Below are 20,753 nucleotides of genomic sequence, written 5' to 3'. Positions count from 1 at the left end.
GTAGAGATTTTGAATTATAACTGCTCAACTCTAATAAAATAACTGATGACAAGCTTATGTATTTCATATTAACTTAAGTAAGTGTTCCGCTAAAGAAAATTGCTTACAAAAGTGTTCCGCATCCTAGAAAAGGTTAGGAACCACTGCTCTAGACTCCGAGCGAGCATTACAGTAGTTCTAAATTATGCCGCTGTGGCAAACAGCGCCTATAGCTGGACTCGTTTTGTGGTACAGTATTTTCTGGTTGTAATTACAAATTAGAAATGCTTTATTCGTAATTACTATTAGTTAAAAATGAGAATAAGTTACATTTTTAGATAGAAACCTTATAAATGAATAATTTCTCCATAAAAAAATACGATAATATTTAGAACGGAATGTTCTAATTCGTAAAATTATAAGGTGGAATTACGAATAAAATAAAATATAAGCCGAATTAAAAGTTGATATTTTCTCACTCTAAAAATGCTTCTGGAAATCTTTTCTGGTTACAAACTTTTTTCAATTCCAAAGTTATGTCAGATCCGTAAACAAGAAATCACAATACGATGAAACCTCCATTAACGGACACTCTCGAATAGCGGAAACCTTTACTTAACGGGCATTTTTACCCTTGAAATAGGACACCTATTATATTTACTTCTAAATAGCGGACACTAAATTACGAATGCCGTCGTCCATAACCAACCTGTACGAAAATTTAAAGTCCCGCCTTCAATATTCTGAAAAAATATAATTTCATATTGTTGGTTTTCATCTTGAAGCAAAGATTACTATGAGAGTTCCGAATTCTTCTTCCTCTCTTTTGATAGTTTCGGAAAAATTTTGATTACGAAGACTTCGGTAAGTAAGTAAATTATTATTGTTTTTGATTTATAAGAGCATGTAAAAATGGACAAAATTTTTGAACTGCTTTTGCGATATTTTGGCTTATTCATTTAAGAGGTTTTTTTGAATAATTACAGCACTATAACACTTCAAATTACAAATTTCTTTCTGTATATTTTTTACGATTTACTTTTCTTTCACGATTTCGTTCCCCGATAGAATTGCAAATAACTGTAACATGATTAGAACACATATAAAGGAACAAGACGGTACATTTAAAGCACAAAAGAAAAAAGCAGGAAAGCACGAAATAATATTAATCTTACACGCCAGCATCAATGATCTTTATCTGTTCGTTTGACCACACAATGGAGCCATGTTATCATGTGACCCTCTCTTACCCAATCATAGATAGCAATTGTCGGCAAAAGCTACGGAAAGCGTGTCGTTACTTCTGTGTCTAGGCCTTTAAAATTCGGGAGGTCAAAAACAGCAATTTTTTTGGGGTACTCTGTTCTGGATACGACGGGACTTCTCATTCACACCTGGTCACTTCCATTGTGGACCTGGCCGAACAGGTGTTGGGCAATGTTAAAAGGCCCTCTTAATGTCCCGAGGGTGGAAAGTTAAAAATGAAAAAAGTAGCATTTCGTTTAAATGGCATAATACTCATAAATTCATATGTTCTATGTAAGAGATTACCTCTTTTTAAATATCGTTTCTACATCGAAATTAGTGTATCTATACTTTATGTACTGGTGGCTGGAAAGTAACTAGGCATTGAGAAATTACTATAATTTTCTTTACTATAATGAAATTTTAAAAGATTTATGTGCTCATGTATCTTAATCAATGGAATTTGATAATTTCTCTATTAGTGATGTGGAAGATGACAGAGAAAGACTGAATGTGCAGTGAAAAAAAGAGTAGCCGACCACATGGCTGTTTAGGATCGAGCGCAGATAGCTGCATGCTATGAGTTGTGGAAACCAAGGGTTGCTGTGGAGAAATGGTGGCGCATGGTGAAGTCATAATCTATCTGTCCGGAAAAATTCAAGAATTATCATTTCAATCTAAAACGACAACTGGTTCGGTTGCAGACACACAGAGAAGTGGCCGTTCATTCACATCACGATCTGAGAAAAACGTGTCGTTGGTGGATGGCACCGACATTTATATTAAATTGTAAGGTTGTCAGTCCATATCTACATTTCATACGGTGCATATCTAACAATTTTCATTATTTTTGCATTTGAATTATAGAAATTACAATAATTTCTTAATTCCTACTTACTTTCCATCCACTCTGTATATGTTATAAGGAAAAGTTTCCTCATCACAAATTTAGTTATGCATTTTAAATAAAAAAATGGTAAAGAGAATTTTCGGAATCAAAACCGGGAAAGAACATAAAGAATCCGAGAATATTACTTAAAGACGATTACTTTTAACGGAGTATGATTTAAAGCTAGGTAGGCTATACAGTATAAAAGTACAGTAAATACGGGAACATTAGATACAGTCTGATCAGCCGCAATCTTATGCTATATCATCGCGGATCCTACTACTGTTGAATTTTAGTCAATCAGTAGGAACTGATGTGCAGTTACACATTTTGCTTTGTGTAACCAAATATCTGTAAATAACTGTTGATATAAATCATCAAAATTATCGTCTTTTGTGTGGCTTTTGAAGTTGGAATTCTTGGGAAGTATCAAGTGTACCCACGGACAGATAGAGGGAGCGTAAAACTGAGGTAAAAAGCTGTTATTTCAGTGGAAACGATTGAAGAGAAAATGAAAAATATTTGAAAAAAGTTTGGAAACACCAGGTTACGAGGTTTACTGGATTAAAATTTAGTTTTACACAATGAAATAGAAAGAGAGAATTGCCTCCTCCATATGAACAGAAAATGGATGGTTTCTTTTGTTTTAACGTCTTATAACAATTTATTGGTAGTATAAAAATGTTTCTTGTTTGAATAACTACGTTAAATATTCAATTGGCTATTATTATGCTTCAAAACCAAACTTATCATAACGACAACAAATGACTTTAAGGTGACTGTTTTATTATTTCAGTTTTATTGACTCCAATATGTATTTCGGACGCATACATTCATTCCTCTTCAGTTGGGTACAATATTATATCTACATAGACATATCAACATAAGAATAAGCATCATCTTAACACTACAACAACCAATATGATCTATGCCAATTTTTACTTACAATATTTAGTTAACAGCTAAAATTCCACATCTTTTTATCATGTAGGGCCTATCTAACTCCGTTCTCGAGGTTAACGAAGAACAGACAGACAGGCGAAAGACAGTGGAAATGTCTGCAATTTGAAAATTGCAGCCCAATAATTTGGAAAAGCGTGAAAAAACCATTCGATAGAGATTTCTTTACCCTAATCTTTAAACTCGAACCAGATGGAGTACCTCAGGGCACCCAGTAGACAGTTTAGTTTTACCGTTTTGGCCTCTTACGTTAGAAATTGGAAGAAATAGTATTTTTTCCTACTCAAAGTTCATCAAAATTCAATTAATTAAAAATTTTTATTCACTAAATTAAAACTAATGAAAAAAAATGTAGCAACTAGTTGAGTAATTTTTATGAGATTTTATTTTAAAAAATAACTTTTATATTATTAATCATAATAAATAAATAAAATTCTGTGTGGCGCCATCTGTTAATGAGATCATATTACAAATATTTTCTTTATTTTTAATTATTATAAAATGGCAAAAGACATAATTTTAAAGATAGAGATGAGTTTTATAAAAAATTGTTAATGCTAACAAGTAAAAAACTCTTTATTAAGTCCGACCCCACTCGAGATACGAATACGTGACCACTATCTATCTCTCCATCCCCTCGATCTTTCATAAAGCGGCGTGCATTTATTGCGAGACATCGAGATGGAGGAGGGTGTCAAGAGGATGTTGATGAAGGCTGACACAGGAGAAGGAAAAGTCATCCGAGTGTTTGCTCATAGAAAAGAATTCATTTATTTTGGAATATTCTGTTGTTAATTGGCATTTATTGTACATATGATTGCACAAATGGGGAGGGGAGACAGTGGTGATGACGAATTACATACAGAAGGGGCATGGGAGTAAAAGATGAAGCAAAATCTGTGGTCGCAATATGCGCACGCCACCAAACCAAAATTTAATAGCATCAATGCCCCTTATACACAAGCTACCATACCAAATTTCGTTTCTTTACCTTCACTCCAGCCTGAGATATTAAAAGAAATAGACGACACACGCACACCTTTCAACGTATTCACACCAAATTTGGAACGAATATTCTTTGACATCCTAGAAAAAGTACTGTGGAGATCGCCCAACCATCCCCAAAGCCCACCCCTCTTAACACTCAAGCCTGAGCAATTTTCTGTGTTTTGCAATTATTGTAAAAATAATGAAACTGAAATGTTCGGCATATATTTTAGTTACTGTGACCATTGTTTTATCTCCTTCTCCTAACATAACCGCACCAATCCCTACACCATCAAAAGCTCGAGCACAGGCAGCCAAAGACTTGGGATTAACGTGTGAGTAACGTTAGAATTGGATGAACTTATACACTTGTCGTTTGCTGGTGCTACCAGGAACAAAATCTAATTATTCATTATAATTTCACAAAGCAACTCGATATGAATATTAGTATAAGTAACTCAGCATAATATTGATACAATACAATATAAAAGAATTTTATTCGGACGAAAAAATCCACTGTTATAAATTATATGAATAATGTCGGTGCGTTAAATTTTCTGCACGTTCAAATTTTATGTACCGCATTAATCAAATTTTTTATTTTTATTTCATACCAAACAGAAAAGTTTTATTTTATTTTTATTTCTTGAAAGCTTTAACAATTTTGTTTCGATAAAAAATATTTTCTTTTTATTTTTGCTAAAAAATTATATATATTTTTGTATTTTTTTAAATAGCATCGTTTCGTTGATTTATCTAATTTTAAATTTAGTATAAAACTATATGAAATTTAAATTTTCTATCCAAAATATTGTCATAAAGCGAGACTAAGAAATTCTTTTATTTTTTTTTTTTTCAAAATCTTCAGCAACATAATTTCATAATTGTCTCCAGCACCCATTGGGCAAAAACGGGCAAAAACATACCCAATGGGTATGTTTTTGCCCGTTCTCATTAATAATAATTATCCCCCAGACAGTGAGGTTCTCCCTTCTGACTGGCTCTTTTCAGCTTGCCTCTGGCTGGCTATGTAGTGTTTTTCCGAGTTTCCTCCAAATCCGTGTCTATCCGAATGGGGGCCAGTTCTCCTCTAAGTCCTCCCAGAAAGATCAATACTGTAATACTCCTGTGGGGTGTTGAAGTATTTCTATCAAAATTACTCTTCTAAATTGCTGGAAACTCTTATCATTGGATTGCCCACTACTGACTTCTTTGCCACGGTGTCCTTGGGTAACTCAGAATAACAAGTTAGGTCTGGTTGGTTAGTTCTTGCAAACTTTCCTGTCTATCTTTATTTTCTTCTTGCAAGATATATCTATATTTACGGTAAGTAAACATCTTAACACAAACATATAAACACACGCAAAATAAAAATTAAAACATAACAAAATACACGTAAATTTATGAATCCTCACAAGGGACTAGATTTTCTTATGAGCCCTTCTTGGGACACATTATGAACCCCTATTCGGACACCTTACCAACCAACAATACACTCTTCCATACATAACACTCTCTGGCCTTTTAATACTCTCAGAATGGAAAAGGGCCTAAAACACACACACAAAAAAAAAAACCCCTCGGCAGATCGCTCAAGTGTCACGTTTCCGTATAAGAACAAAACAAAACTTTGTGGGGTCCTCGCTACGTAGACTTAACCTACTTTCGTATCTTTTGTCCGAGTCTGTTGGCTTTTTTTTTAAAACTGTTTTCGTCCTGTTGGTATCAAAAGGGCTTGCTAAATCATTACCCTATTATGGGTTCGGCCAGGCCCACAAAAGAGCATGACGTATCCGTATGGACCATCTCCCGCAAAATTTCTAGGCTATTTTGATCCGTCAGGATTTAATCCTGGGACTTCCACCATAGGCGTTGGCGGAAAATTTTCCGGGGGGGGAAGAGCAAAACTCGGAGACAAATAATGCATCAATAAATTAATCACTTCTTTGAATTTAAAACTCATTTGTGTATAACTGTAGAATAATATCGATTATATTTTTAATAATAATAATTCTTATACCTGCAGAGAGAACCTCTTTTGCCCCGAGAATCAATTGTAATTTCATTTTGCCTTTGGTAATTTGCTGTTATTACTAGAGGTTTCAATGTAACGTTTCATTCCTTCCAGCTATATTCTTTGTTCGTTGGATACTTGATATTCAAGAGAGAAATCGAAAGTATCCGAATGGAAACGTTTCTCTTAAAATTGAATTGATTTTAGTTAGATTTATAAGTTCAATGGTCATATTTTTTTTTAAAGAAATAAGAAACAATCTTATAAATAAACAAAGTAAAAAAAAATTCTATATGTATAAAACTTTTCGAAATATTAAATGGCAATTGAATTGTTTTATATATTTCGAATTTTAAGATTCAACAATAAATATCAAATACAAAGTATTTTTTGACGTCACAACTTGTTAATTTTTTCATAAAATACTTTATTTTTGAACGATCTCTTCGGTATTATTAACTCTTTCGGTGGTGGTATTGTAATTTTATCTGATTCCGTGGTTGGGCTTCAAAGATTGATCGATAACTTGGCTATTTATTTAGACGAAAATGATTTGAAATTGAATTTGAATAAGTCTAAGATTGTTGTTTTTCGAAGAGGGGGGTAAGAGTGCGAAGGCGAATAAATGACGGTTTAAGGGTTCTCCAATTCAAGTTGTCTCTAACTACAAATACTTGGGTGTTACTTTTTCGTCTAACGGTTTATTCCGAATGCAATACATTAATAAGAGTACTCATGCTAGATTATTGATGAATAAAATTATTCGGTAAGGGAGATCTGCCAAATTGATTATTAGTCTTGTTGCTGGTGTTGTTTGGGAGCATCTGTCAGTGCCGTGTCTTCGTTATTAAGTTGCCGGTATTTCTTTTTTTTTTTTATAGGTAAGCGATTTGCTTATTTTTATTTATTAGTATTTTGTATTTTATTGACAGATGCTCCTAAACTTTAATTAAGGTTTAAGATTAAAATGTAATAATTAACTTAATTTAAATATATTATTTATATAATTTATTATTGTATAATTTTGTTTGTGTTACGCTCATTGTATTTAAGCGTTTTGTTATTTTGGGAGATGGTATTTCTCCCCGCATCAAGGAGTGTATCCAGTATGCCTATTAAATAAATAAATAAATAAAAATACTTTATTAAATTATTTTTAATAAAATTTTTATTTGCTTCATTCATTTTATTCGTATATATATATATATATTTTTGGTCTATCACAGTGGTTCCCAACCACTGGTCCGCGGACCACCAGTGGTCCGCAAGAGCTAAAATATGGTCCGCGAAAGATTTAAAACTTTTATTAATTTTGAGTTATTATTCCCACATTGATACAAATTGAATTTAATTTTTACTAAAAATGATATGTTTTCTATTATAATAGTACTGTTAAAGCATGTTACTCTTGAGTTTAACGATTACTTATGTTAAGTTTTGATTAAAGTTTATTTTTAGATTGACACAGTTTATTTTTTTTAAACCTTATGGTACCTGCTAGCAACAATGACATCAAAGTGGTCCCTGGTCCAAAAAAGGTTGGGAACCGCTGGTCTATCATAACGAAATGGGAACTCGTATTTCTTATTTTCATAGATTCATCTCATATTCTCATCTCTTACTATCTTCTATATATATATATAAATGAGAATGTTTGTTTGTTTGTTCTCTATGTACTCCTAGACCGTTCGACCAATTGCTACGAAACTCGGCAGTTATGTTCACGCAGCTCTAACTTGGATAATTTCGTAATACAACCCCAAAATATCCATTGGATTTCTATTTATCAATTAATTTCTGTCTACATTTAATCTGTTGGCTTTACACGTAGAACCATCTATTGGCAAAAAGATTGAAGAAAATAATAAACTAAATATAATTCTTACAAAAAAAGAAAATATATAATTTTAAAAAATATATAGTAATTAAGTGAATATAATATAATTCACTAAACTACTGCGGCAATAATCTGGGTCTCCTACTCTTAATCTTTCCATATTTGATCTCGACTTTCATATATCTAACTACATTCTCGAGATTAAGGAAGGACAGACAAACAGACAAGACGACAATGGGAATTTATAGATCTATAATTTTTTCAAATTCCAGCCCAATAAGTATCTTCCAGTAACGGAGTGGATAAAGTCATCCTATCTGTAGTGCGTGATTAATTACAGATATAAAATACTTTACTGCATAAAAAATGCCATTTTAGTGTCTGTACGCTCTAAGAGGGCCTGTTTTTTAATCATACCCATCGCGGGTTCGTACTACATGGGCCTGACGTAACTATAAGGATTATGCATTTGTTCCTTAATGATCCATAAAGAGACGAAAATACTTAAATAGAAAGAAAAAAAAATAAAATAAAAGACATTTGTCAAAGATACAACAGATTTCGCTTTACGATCTAATGGATTACTGATTAACAGTGGTTACGTGAACCATCGTAAAGCGAGTCCTTTTATTTGCAATAAGTTCAGAGTTATAAATTGGGGTTATGTTCTTGGAAATAAAAGTTTTAAGTGCGTAATATAAACAGATATAGATAAAAAAATAAATAAATTAGGACATTTCGTACAGTGTAATAGAAAGTTTACACCAATCGTAAAATTGGGAACGGTAAAAGATACCGTGGCAAAAGTGTTTATTGTGCTTTTATGCAGTGCAAAAATTCTTCCGGAGTGGGAAAGGAAACGGGAGAAGCTTCCAGGAACGAAGTAGTGACGTCACAGGCAAACCGAGCTTCGAAAGAGTTAAGATTATGCTTACGGTACCCATCAGTGGGCCAGTAGATAAAACCACCGAGTGCTGATAGTACCGACAGCTAGTTAGACACCTGAAGTTTTTCGGGTTTTCTTCAGGTTTTTAACACCTAAGTAGGGACCGGTTTCCATAAAAAGACCTCCGGGAGGCATCCTTCTTGACAGATCGCCCACGTGTCGCGTTGCCGTAACCAAATAAGCTAATATCGATACCAGAAATAACTTAAATACAGTAAATACCCGCTTTTATGATCTAATTGGGTTTTAGAAACCCGTTGTTAAGACAGATGTAAATCAAATCTTCATTTCTCGTAGCTCAATTAACATAAGTTAAGATTCTGTTTTTATGAATAAAGTTTGAATTATATAAAGCTACATCGAAACAGACTTTTTTAAAAAGCCTTTCTACCACTATGGGCACTAAGAGGGCCTCTTTTTTTAGCAACCCATTATGGGTTTGGCAATCACCCACAATGACGGTGAGAGACGGAGCCCGAAATATCTGGATAGACCACTCCCGAAAAATTCCCGGAGTGTTTCGATCCGTCCAGATTCGATCCTGGGATCCCCAGAGCGGTAGGCACAGTTTGGCCATCCTGTAGTTCATTGAAATTGTATACAAAAATATGGAATTTTATAGTATCAAAATCTTAAAAAAATATCCAGCAACGAGTTATGTAACTTTCCCGGCAAAATAAGTTAAAATTGTGCGTGACGCCATCTGTTAAGAGATTTTATTTTAAAAACTTTTTATATTATTAATTAACATAAAATGACAAAAAGCTTAATTCTCAAGGTAGAGATGAATTGTACAAAACAATGTAAATGCTAATAACGAGGGTCCACCAGTGGTCAAGCGGTTCTGTTCCCTGAACACTGGAAGCTCGGTCGTGGGTTCGTGCCTTACCAGAACGGGCTGGCCATTTGGAGTTTTCCGGGTTTTCTCCACGTCTGTAACGCCCAAATAGGGACCAGTTACCCTTAAAAAACTTCCCGGAAGGCATTTCCCCTAGGCAACTTAATTAAATCAAGCTAATAAGGAGTAAAGTCCGATCCCACTCCAGATACGACACGTGACACTCTCTCCACTCCTATGCCTTTAACCACCAAAATTTAACATCAATACACCTAATACACTGGAAAATTTCAGAAATGTTTAACAAAAGGCACAGGAGTTAATTATTTCACGAACGTTGAAAAGCCGATAACTATTAATAAGGAATAAACCCCTTTTAATTATTAAAAAGACTAATGTAAATACTTTATTAATTTACTTACGCGCATCAATTGAATATCTCGAAGAAAATAAGAGGAAATTTAAAAGATTATTTTATAAAATTTTGGGAAAATTACGATAAATATTATAATTTTGGCATCAAATTTCAAAAAAGTTTTACCAATATTCCATTAGAGAAATGTTAAAAGAGGCCGCTTCAATTAATGAGCTATTAAAATCTTTAAAAAAAAGATGGGCTTTTTCTTCTTTAGAGTTACTGCAGCATATCTTTTTTGTATATTTTTAATACTAACGACGTGTTTCCGGATTTTTCTGCCATTTTTAATAACTTTTAAGCAATTAAATAAGAGAATTCATGCCTGAGGACCGGAGCAAACAAGCTCCGTTTTTTTTTATTAGTTAAATAAATTTATAATTCTCCTTCAATCTAGCAATACATTTACTATTATTAAATAATCTGCAACTCCCATAGTAATTTTTTACAATCGTGTTTACTCGGAATTATAAAGCTGGAGAGAGGCTGTCGCCATAGCAACGGTAATAGCTTCTAACGATCATCCTGCCGTACGGAATAAGAGAAGCAATTTTTAACAGTGTAAAAGTAATAAACTCATCCAGCGTTTATAGCGTCAATGATGACTTGATTTCCTCGAAAATGTGAGTAATACTTGGTGATTCGTGAAGCGGAGATATTAATAAAATTCTCGTCTTTGACCAGTTTTGTGGATTTTGACGCAATTGAATAAATAAAAGCATATTTTTCTTTTAAAAGATTCGTTTTAAAGAAAGATTTTTTCTATCGATGTATCGATTCTGTGCTTTTCTGTGATTTAATGCGATAAGATAGAAGCTCGAAGTAAGGTTGAAGTTAACTAAAAAATTCCTTTTGCTCCCTTAAAATACGTTAAAAAATGACAAACAAGATGTAATGTAACGTTTTTGCTAGACTTTTCAGGGATCACTCAGAAATAGAACGGATAAAACTCGCCCCAGAAAATCCCCAGAACTAACAACCTCCTCCCATATCGGCATTCTTTATCTGTTTTCATACAACCATACCTTTAAATCTTCAGATTGTTCGGGAGATATTGAAGGGTTGGGAATTATATTTCCCGAAAAAATGGTGCGATTTTCTTGAAATTTACTAGAAATATTTCTCCTTAATAAACAAACCTTCATACAAAATTTCGGAAATTTTCGACAAAAGGCAAGGGAATTATTAACCTTCAAATTGGATGAAAAAATCGTGCGCCTCACATATATACACACACTAACACCCATACATACAGAAAAAAACCCCAAATGTTTTAGCATTTCTCGACGTTTGAAGGTCCCCCGAGTTCAAAAATTCTTGAGAGGGGGACCGTGTTTTGAGCAATTGCCATACTTTCCCGGCTGTTATATAACAGAGGAAAGTATTAATAATAAATCTATAGTGTGCTCAGATCTATTAATAAAATTATGAAAAATTATAAAAGGATTCAATATACTCCATATATAAACTGGAGACTAATTATTTATAGTAATGATTCGTAGTTTATTTTATTCAAGCGAAAACGTGCAAAATCGGAATATTTAATCATAAACTGTCGTTAAATCATTAATTCATTACAATAATAATTAATAATAGAAGTGTTTTCATGAAAACATTTCTATTATTCACATGGAAGATGCTTAACTTCTTAAGTAAATAAATAAATATATACAGTCAACCTTTTAACAATGGCTTGGCTACTGATGAAAACATAAAATGGCCGTTGTTTGGAGGTTATTTTCTGTACGAATTTTTATTCAACGTTCTCTAAAAGTGGCCGCAGTTTAGAGTTGACCGTTATTGAAAGTTCTCGAATCGTATATAGCCGAACCTCCAATAACGGTAACCTGTAAACGGTGGCCATTACAAAAATAACCTTCATACAACGGACATTCTTTTATGTTTCCGTCAGTGGCCGTTGTTCAGTGGTTTGACGAAAACACTATTAATTATTATTATTTTATTAATAAACATTCGCACAAAGATCATTATATAATGCATTTCATTTCGAATATTATTTAGCAAATAAATAATTATAGGTTCGTTTATATTATTTAATACTTGCAAACGGTAAATTTGTATTATCTTTAATTAAGAAATTGGAGAATGGCTAATTATTTTATACATATTTAATTAATTTTTTTTCCATTTAATTAAGCTGAATTGTAATCTGTACAGAGTTTTAAAAATTTTTAATTATAAAATTTAATTAATTACATTCAACGTATTTTCACTTCAGCAGCACGCAGAATAGGGTAAAGTTCGTGTGTCTTCAGCATTTCTTATAATAATTTCGATTTAAAATTTATTAATTGAAATTAAAATTTGATATTTAAGGAAAATATTTGTGTTTTTTTCCCTTCTTCCGCCCTGTTTAAATAAAGTTCTATTTTTATTAGATATTATCAGTCAAACAAGTCAATCTCATCGATCTAACACTGTCCATTAAATGTCGACACGTCAGTTAAACCAATATAAAAAGGAAAATAATATTAATTTCTGAATCAATAGAAGGAAATTTAAAAAATAAAACATTAAAATAATCAAAATATTGAGTTTTTGGTGTATTAAGTATACAATTAATTAGTCTAAATGCAATATCATATAAGTTAATTTGTCCGCGAGATTAAAATTTCATCCATAACATTTTCTAGACAATATCACGTAAATTTTAAAGCAAATTAACAATTAAATTACCGGTATATAAAATTTTAAAATAAGTTTCCGCTTTAATAGTCTAAAGGGTTCATCTGTACGCATGTTAGATAAAGGGTTCTATACGTTAAACGTATAGAACTCTATAAAAATACTGTGGTCCCACTCCCACTTCACTGAAGCCCGAGCAGTTTTAGTGTTCTGCAGTTTTATTATTGTAAACACTCGGGTCAATAAACGTAAATTTTAGTTACTGTTTTTTATCATCCTCTCCCAATCCAACTTCACCAATCCTCCGCTTCCAGCGGTGCATTATAACTTCGTGGGAGCCCAGGCAAATTTGAATTAGAAGGCTCCACATACAGTGTTGACCCGAGACATTTTCCTTTAGGGAAATATTTTCTTATAAAAGATTAGTTTGGGGTCCTTATCGGTAAAGGCCCCAGGCAATTGCCATTTTTTGCCCACGTCTACTTCCTTAAAAAACCCGAGCAACTCCAGGCACACGCAGCTATTATATTATAAAGATAGAAAATAATGTCCTGTAATTTTAATCTAGAAAATTTAATCTGTGAAGGGTAAGTAGAGAAAATAATAAACATAAATTCGTTAATATTCACAGAGCTGCACTTTCTATGCCCATAAAAGTCAGGCTAAAATTATGTTGCCTAAACTGAATTGCACATTAACTTGTAGTTTAATTAAATATGTTTAAAATTTAAGCAAATGTAACAAGAGAGAACGGAATATAATTACATTTTAATTTGGCTCACGTCCAGTTATTAAATATAGATTACTCAGAAATATAAAATTTATAATCGCTAACTTAATATTGTTTTTTTTCAATTTCAATAAAAATATTTGAATTAAAAATTAATATAATGCAAATATAGAAGACGAGCAAGGAATTATAACTTATAAATAATGCATGTAAATTATATATTAATCCAACAAACAAAGTTCTTAACGTAGACGAAGATCAAGATAAACATCCAGAAATCTTGATCTAAATTTAGGTCTTGTTATCTTTATTTAATGTGTGCTTTATATAAGATGCCTGGATCTACAGAGAAATAAATGATAAATATTTTACTGTCACTTTATTAAATTTGTAAAACCATAGCCATTAAACATATAATTCCATCGTATTATTCATCTACGAATGTTTAAGAGGACAACACGTATTTGAATATACGTGTTTCCCTCTTAAATATCCCGAAGCCGAGTGGATAAAACCTTGTTAGTCGGGAGTTCGTGCCTGTTAATCGGGTGCGAACCCACGCCTGGAGGTTTCGAAATTTCCTACTCGTGCAATTATGAGCCAGTTTCTTATAAAATCCTTCTCGGAGGCATCCCCCTTTTGCAGTTCTCCCAAGCATCGAGTTACCTTATTTCATCAGTTCTTACTTCAGCTCTTGGGCTATAACTCTCGGATTTCATTTTAAAAAAGTTAAAAGATGTTTACTTAAGTTTAAAACTAAAATACAGGAATTATTTTTCTTATGGATTCAGATTTAAGAGGCATCCTGGATTTACGCTTGTGGTAATTGCTCATTGATCATAGTTATTTCTGTAAAAGCCTTTAATAAAGGTAACAATTTAGGCTAAATTTAGTAGAATTTTATAATAAAAAGTATTATAAATTTACTATTCATTTAATTATTTATTTAAGAATTGTGAAAACATTTTTCAGAACCATTTTTTTCTCATTCGTTACAACCGTGCATATATTTATATATGGAGAATTAGTGAATTTTAAACTATTATTTAAAATAATCACGAAAATAATAATAATTATTATTTTATTAATAAGTTAAAAGCCGTTTCGACAAATACAGGATATTGATGACTTACGCGATCGATATTTTTGGCCCACAAACGACATTTAATATCCATTTCGACATTTATGGGGACCCCAATAAACTGGACCATAACTAACGGTGGTAAGTAGGAATCGCGAGCAGAAGGTGGGAAAAAGTGACGTGGAAAACCATGAAAAGGTGAATAATCCATCTTCATCCCATAATTAAAATCAGTATTACATGTAAGATACACCAACATGGGATCGTAATCACCGTCTAGACTGGTGTCTGGCACTTCTAGATCGTAAGATATCGGTTGCCATTTGGGTTGCACGTGAAAAATTAAGGCAACACAAGGATTTCCAGTATCGTATCCGAATAAATTATTAATAGTGCAATTCTTGTTAATTAACTCCAGTGGGAAGCGGCACAAACCATCGTGGGTTGGAGCCATTGCAAAATTGCACGATCTCACTTCTGAAGTGTTCTGTTTATCATAATACGTCTTTAAGGCTATGGCCATTTCGGCTATCTGTTTCTTCAAACTTTGCACGTTTTTCCTTCTTATGATAACAGTTTGAGGTTTGTTATGAAGTTTTTCGGGTATTGGTATGATGTAAACAATGCCGGATGTCGGCTTAGAGGATTGCTGCAAGAAGAGTGCCGCCACTATGACGATTGCTATTACAATAATGGTACACAGGGCGGATACCATGCCCATGAATGTCATTATACGTTTGGCTGGTATCCATGTTGACATCTGGTTCGTCTTTAGTTCGCTGGTGGATATTAAAGTCCACATGATATCATCAGGCGAACCAAGATTGGGCGAGGTCTCGCTCGATACAGTTTTTAATTGAAGTTCTTCCCCGGTCATTTTGTCTATAAAGACAATACACAATAATTAAGATATTTTACATTATGGCTTATTAAATTTAATCTTTTAAAAGTGTTTACCATTCTAACAAAATGTCAAAGATTAATGGACGATTTAACCCTTCGGTTGGGATTAATACGTCTTTAATGGACAAATAAATTACGTATATATTGATTATTACATAAATGATATCAAAAAGTGGTTTCATTAATATAAATAAATCTATTAAATGAAAATTCAATTATTACAATTAACCAAATGTAATTTTTTTAAAATTATAATTAAGAATATTTCAGGAATTAATTAATTTTTTTTATTTAAATAAAAAATAAAAAAATAAATGGAATTTCTTTTCGTTTAGCCGAATTATCCAAAAAATCAATATAAAATATTTTGAAATTTGATTAAGTTTAAGTTAAATATTTAAAAATGTAAAATACACTTTGGCATATTTAAAAATTAAATAAATTAAATTAAAACACGATAAAAATAATATAATAATTGAAAAATGTCGAACGAAATTTGAAAAAGTGTCGACTATTTAAACAACGAATCATTAATTTCATAAGCGAAATGACGTCACACGGAGATAACGAATCAGAAACGTTGACTCTTTTTTTAAAAATGATTTTTTAATAAAATATATTTAAATAAATATATAAACAGCCTTACCCGTGACATTATAAAATCTATTAAGACATTTCTTCGATACAGACAACGATAACAATGATCCATTCTACGCTCTCGGCACACACTAGCTTTCACCAGTACGGTCACATGACCGCCTACGTCACCGTTCCGAAAATCGATCCACGTGATTCCTCGCGGAATATAATTAATGTACGAGAGGTGTGGCCTTTAATTCAAACTGTAAATTAAATCGTATTTATTAACGAAGCAAATTAATGGAAAAAAATTACGTATTACAAAATCCTGACATCTACCGGATTAATTTTGTATTATTTAATGAGTCATATAAGTACAGGGAAATGTTTTATGTGTTTGTTTTTGTTCCTCTTTTATTTTTATTTATTTATTTATTTATATATAAATAATCTTATATTGTATCAACGTCATAATTCCAATCGCGGTTGCTATGGTAACAGCGGTTGATACCTGGGGAGATCAACTTTATATCGTTACCTGGGGTTACTTGAACTTCGATGCAAGGAATACAATCGATCTACCTTCGTACATGAATTTCCCTAACGTTGGCGAACGTTTATTACATTTTATATTAAGATAATTACATTCATTTCCCTTTTATTTCTTCTGCGGCTCGTCAAATACGTCATTATATACAGTAAAACCTGTTTAAGCCGGTTAGCGCGGCACCGAATATTTTTTTTCCGGTTAGAACAGGTTCCTTTTAACGCAGAAAATCGATTCTTTACCAAGAATTCTTCCGTTTTAGATAGGTTTTTACATTTCTAGACAAATTTTTATGTGTTTATTATGTCAATTTAATGAGTATCAACAGTGGCAATCAATAGCGGATCCAGAAATCTTTAGAGGGGTTCATAGACTTTGCCTTAATCTAAACATTTATCGCCAGAATTTCCCACTCTTCAACATTCACTCTACACCAGAATTTTAAATATTTAACGGTAAATTATAGTTTTTCTACGGTGTGATAAGAATGAGTCTATATTTATATGAAAATTTCTCCATTACCACTGCTAAACCCGGTACGTTACTGGTAAAAGATGTCTGGCAACTCTCGCCGTAACCGGTACAGTATAGGGCCTAAGTGGCCTTTCCATCTTACAAAATAATAATAAATTTTAAAATATCGTACTTTATTTATTTAAGATGAAATTATTTAACTTATAGCCTATGTAAATCAAGCTTGAGTATCAAAAATAGACACCGTAATGTCTGTCTGTTAATCTTGAGAACGGAGTTAGATACATAAAAATCGAGACCAGATATGAAAAGCTTAGAGGTACAGTACTTCCGGTCTGGACCGGAAATTCGCGTGACTTCGTATATAGTTAATCGGGGTCTCCGGCTCCTAATCTTTCTATGGTGTTGTCTTGCCCCCGTACAACATACTTCTCCTGATAACAATCGAGTCGTGCCGGTCATCTATCTAACTCCGTTCTCGGAATTAACGAAAGACGGACAAACAGACGGACGACAATGGAAATAAAGTGAAGAGAATAAATAAATATATTTAGTTTCCGTACGTAAATGATATGTATGATAAATTGAAAAAAATATTTAAGAGTTTTAACGTGGAAGTTGTTCCAGTATAATAGATAAGTTACAAAAGCAGTTGTTAAGTAACGGTAAGGTGACGTATGAATGTAACAAGAGTTAAATATATAAACCCTACACATGCATAAACAATATTACGTCAGTGAAACTATGGAAGTTAGTCAAGGAGCATATCTCATACGTAGAGCAGTGGCGTAGCGAGGGGGTGTATCATGCACCGGGCGCCACTCGCAGGGGGGGCGCCCAAATGATCTCCAAGACAAACTATATGTGTTTCTGGAGAGGGAGAGGGGCGCCAATAAAGTGTCGGGCGCCAGTTATGTTCGCTACGCCACTGACGTAGAGTAAGCGATCAACTTCAGTTTTCATGATTGTGTGCAATATGATTGTTTTATAGATAAAAATAATGCTGAGATTTTAAGTAAGGTGTAAAAAAATAACACAAGTTTGGAAATTGGAGACGAATATTTTCGGGGAAGATTGAATAAAAGAATTGGGGAGAACAAAGGAGCCATGAAGAGCTAAGTGATAAGTCCACAAAATAATCATTAGTATTTTCAAAGGAAGCTGTAAACATTTATAATTTAAATGGAAATTTTTTTAAAGATTTTAAGATAAAAAAAATAATTTTTAAAGAGTCAAACAATGTGGTTTAAAAGTATTTTATAAAACGTAAGGATTTTTTAAAGCTGTAATTCAGAGAAAATTGGATAGTGTAAAACAAAAACTCGAGAGGACTAATGGATAAAAATCGTTGTTTTTTCTCTCTTCTTTGACCTCTTTTGTTCTAATTGAAGCAAGAATTTCTTAGATTATAAAAAGTCTTACGTTATAGTAGTTTGTCTATAGGACTGAAAGTTGAAATATATAAATAAATTATATAATAGAACGGTTTATTATTACTAAAACACAAACTTCGATACAGAATAATTATTTGAGGTATAGGAACAAGACAAACATCTGTAAAAGATACCTCATATAAGTAATTTTTAATGTAGATACTGAAGTATTAAATAATTGTTAATGTTATATATTTTTAATTTATTAAATATATTATATACAGAAAGGGATGAAAAGTAGGTTTACAGTTGTTGTTATAGAGAAAACATAGAAGAAAAAATCATTCATTTGTATGCATAAATTAAATCACAAATAAGGAATACAAAATAATAATAACGAACAATAAACAACTGTATTTCTCCCATTCACAACCGTATATAAAACTTTATATAATAAATTTATACGTAATTTGTGTTTATCATATCAATATATTTTAACAGAGCCCATCAATAGCGAGAGGTGGTACAGCTGCTCATCCCCCTAAATCCGACCCTGGCTCATACATAGACTTTACTCTCTCTCTCTCTCTCTCTACTATATATATATATATATATATATATATAATATATTATTTGCATTAAATGTATAATTTTATTCTCGTAGGAAATTAATTGCAAGTAAAGTTTCCTCGGATCATCAAATTTTCAATTAAACGATGCGGTTGATAACCTTACCCTTACGTCAATTTGACGTCATTTTTAGATTTTCTCCATGTAAAAATAATGAGATGACATCAAATTGACGTAAACGTGTACGGGCGAATAGAAACATCGAATAAAATAATTTTTCATTTTGTATTAGCGAGAAAGCTTTGAAACCAAACAATATTTTCCGTACAATAAGTTAAACTTTTATCAATTTAATCTATATTTAAATGAAGAATTAATTTTTTATAATTTTTATTAAGTTACGTCAACGCGACACGCGGGCGATCTGACGAGGGAGATTCCTCGGGAGGACTTTCTATGAAAAACCGACCCTATTGACGTGGTTTAAACTTGAAGAAAACCCGGAAAACTTCACGTGGCCAGAGGTGCGAACCCACGACCAACCCCTCTCGGTGTTTAGTGAATGTATTCACTCTACCACTGGTAAGTAACAAGAGATAATCAAGCGTGTGAAAAATATTAAATTTCGCAAAAAACGAAACATTTTCAATTAATTTTTCATAAGTCAAAAAGGGCTTTTCACCCAACACTTTCCAAAATTAACAACAAAACAAAATAATAATAATAATTTGCCTTTATTATAAACCTAACCTAAAGTATTTGATGCAAATATTCTGATTATTTTAATAATTTAGTGTATACTAAATCAAGTAAACAACTTTTATGAAAGTGACACCGACGAGTACTACTACGGCGACGTTGATGTACAGCCTTGCCTCGTATCTATTGATTTGATTTATTATTGTAATATATTGTTTCCATGCCTAATTTTAAACATTCGTCAGATGGTGGAGGAATTTTTAATGAATAGTGTTGTATTCTCCAGTGGCGTGCCGTGACATTTGATGATAGGGAAGTTGTGTTTCTGTAAGAAGCCGACTTTCAGGGGCAAGCAATTAATTGCGCGTCAGGGCCCGTTTTTTTTTTTTTTTTTTTGTAACTCTTTTCACCCAGTGGGCACTAAGAGGGCCTCTTATAGCAAGCCCATTATGGGTTCGGCCAGGCCCACAATGGGGCGACCGGGTGGTAAGGGACGGGGACCGACATATCCGGAAGAACCACCCCCCGAAAAATTCCTGGGGATTTTTCGACCCGTCCGGATTCGATACCGGGTCCCCCAGGGCGGCAGGCTGTTAACCTTGACCGCTCGGCCATCCGGCCGCTCGTCAGGGCCCGTTCGTATTCGTTTGTTCGATAAGCCAGTAAAAACCGTATACTTCTTTAAATGTATTTTTAATAGATTATACGACGTACTTAATAAATAAAAAAGTTCAATATAATTACCTCCGTTATTAGATTCAATAAATTCCCTACGCCCTCTAAATGCCAATTCTCGCTTTGAGAAAAAACATATAACATCTATTAATTTACATATATCTATTAATCGTAATTATCTCGTTATAATTTTCAATATTTATTTTATATTGTCTACCAATGTTAAATTCTATTCCTCTTTGATTTCCAAATTGCTTCACTTCTACGAAAGAATCGTCATTCGTCATAAATTTTATCGTCAAAATGTCGAAATTTTTTGTCGACGTATTTATATTTAATTTAGGCATCGGTCTTTCTCTTTTAATA

At 32.6% G+C, this 20,753-nt stretch overlaps 1 protein-coding gene across 2 annotated transcripts; it reads right to left on the bottom strand.

The window, feature by feature from the left end:
• Positions 1 to 14,550: 14,550 nt before the first annotated feature.
• On the bottom strand, positions 14,551 to 16,251 carry LOC136988326 (probable sodium/potassium-transporting ATPase subunit beta-3). Of its 2 annotated transcripts, XM_067286216.1 has the most exons (3): positions 16,117 to 16,251; positions 15,525 to 15,585; positions 14,551 to 15,449 (listed from the first exon to the last, which is right to left on the bottom strand). In XM_067286216.1, the coding sequence occupies exon 3, from the start codon at positions 15,442 to 15,444 to the stop codon at positions 14,563 to 14,565; it is 882 nt and encodes a 293-aa protein (XP_067142317.1). In that variant the 5' UTR covers positions 15,445 to 15,449; positions 15,525 to 15,585; positions 16,117 to 16,251; the 3' UTR covers positions 14,551 to 14,562. The 2 variants fall into 2 exon arrangements, with proteins under 2 accessions (XP_067142317.1, XP_067142309.1); XM_067286208.1 differs by lacking the exon at positions 15,525 to 15,585 and having other exon boundaries at positions 16,117 to 16,250.
• Positions 16,252 to 20,753: the final 4,502 nt, after the last annotated feature.

The sequence above is a fragment of the Centruroides vittatus genome, unplaced genomic scaffold (genome assembly GCF_030686945.1).
Source record: "Centruroides vittatus isolate TY-2023 unplaced genomic scaffold, ASM3068694v2 contig_1246, whole genome shotgun sequence".
NCBI classification, from domain to species: domain Eukaryota; kingdom Metazoa; phylum Arthropoda; class Arachnida; order Scorpiones; family Buthidae; genus Centruroides; species Centruroides vittatus.
This window is presented reverse-complemented; position numbering and strand designations above follow the sequence as displayed.

Coding starts and splice junctions, on each gene's coding strand:
- LOC136988326 (XM_067286216.1), bottom strand. CDS start 15,444: ATGACCGGGGAAGAACTTCAATTAAAAACTGTATCGAGCGAGACCTCG.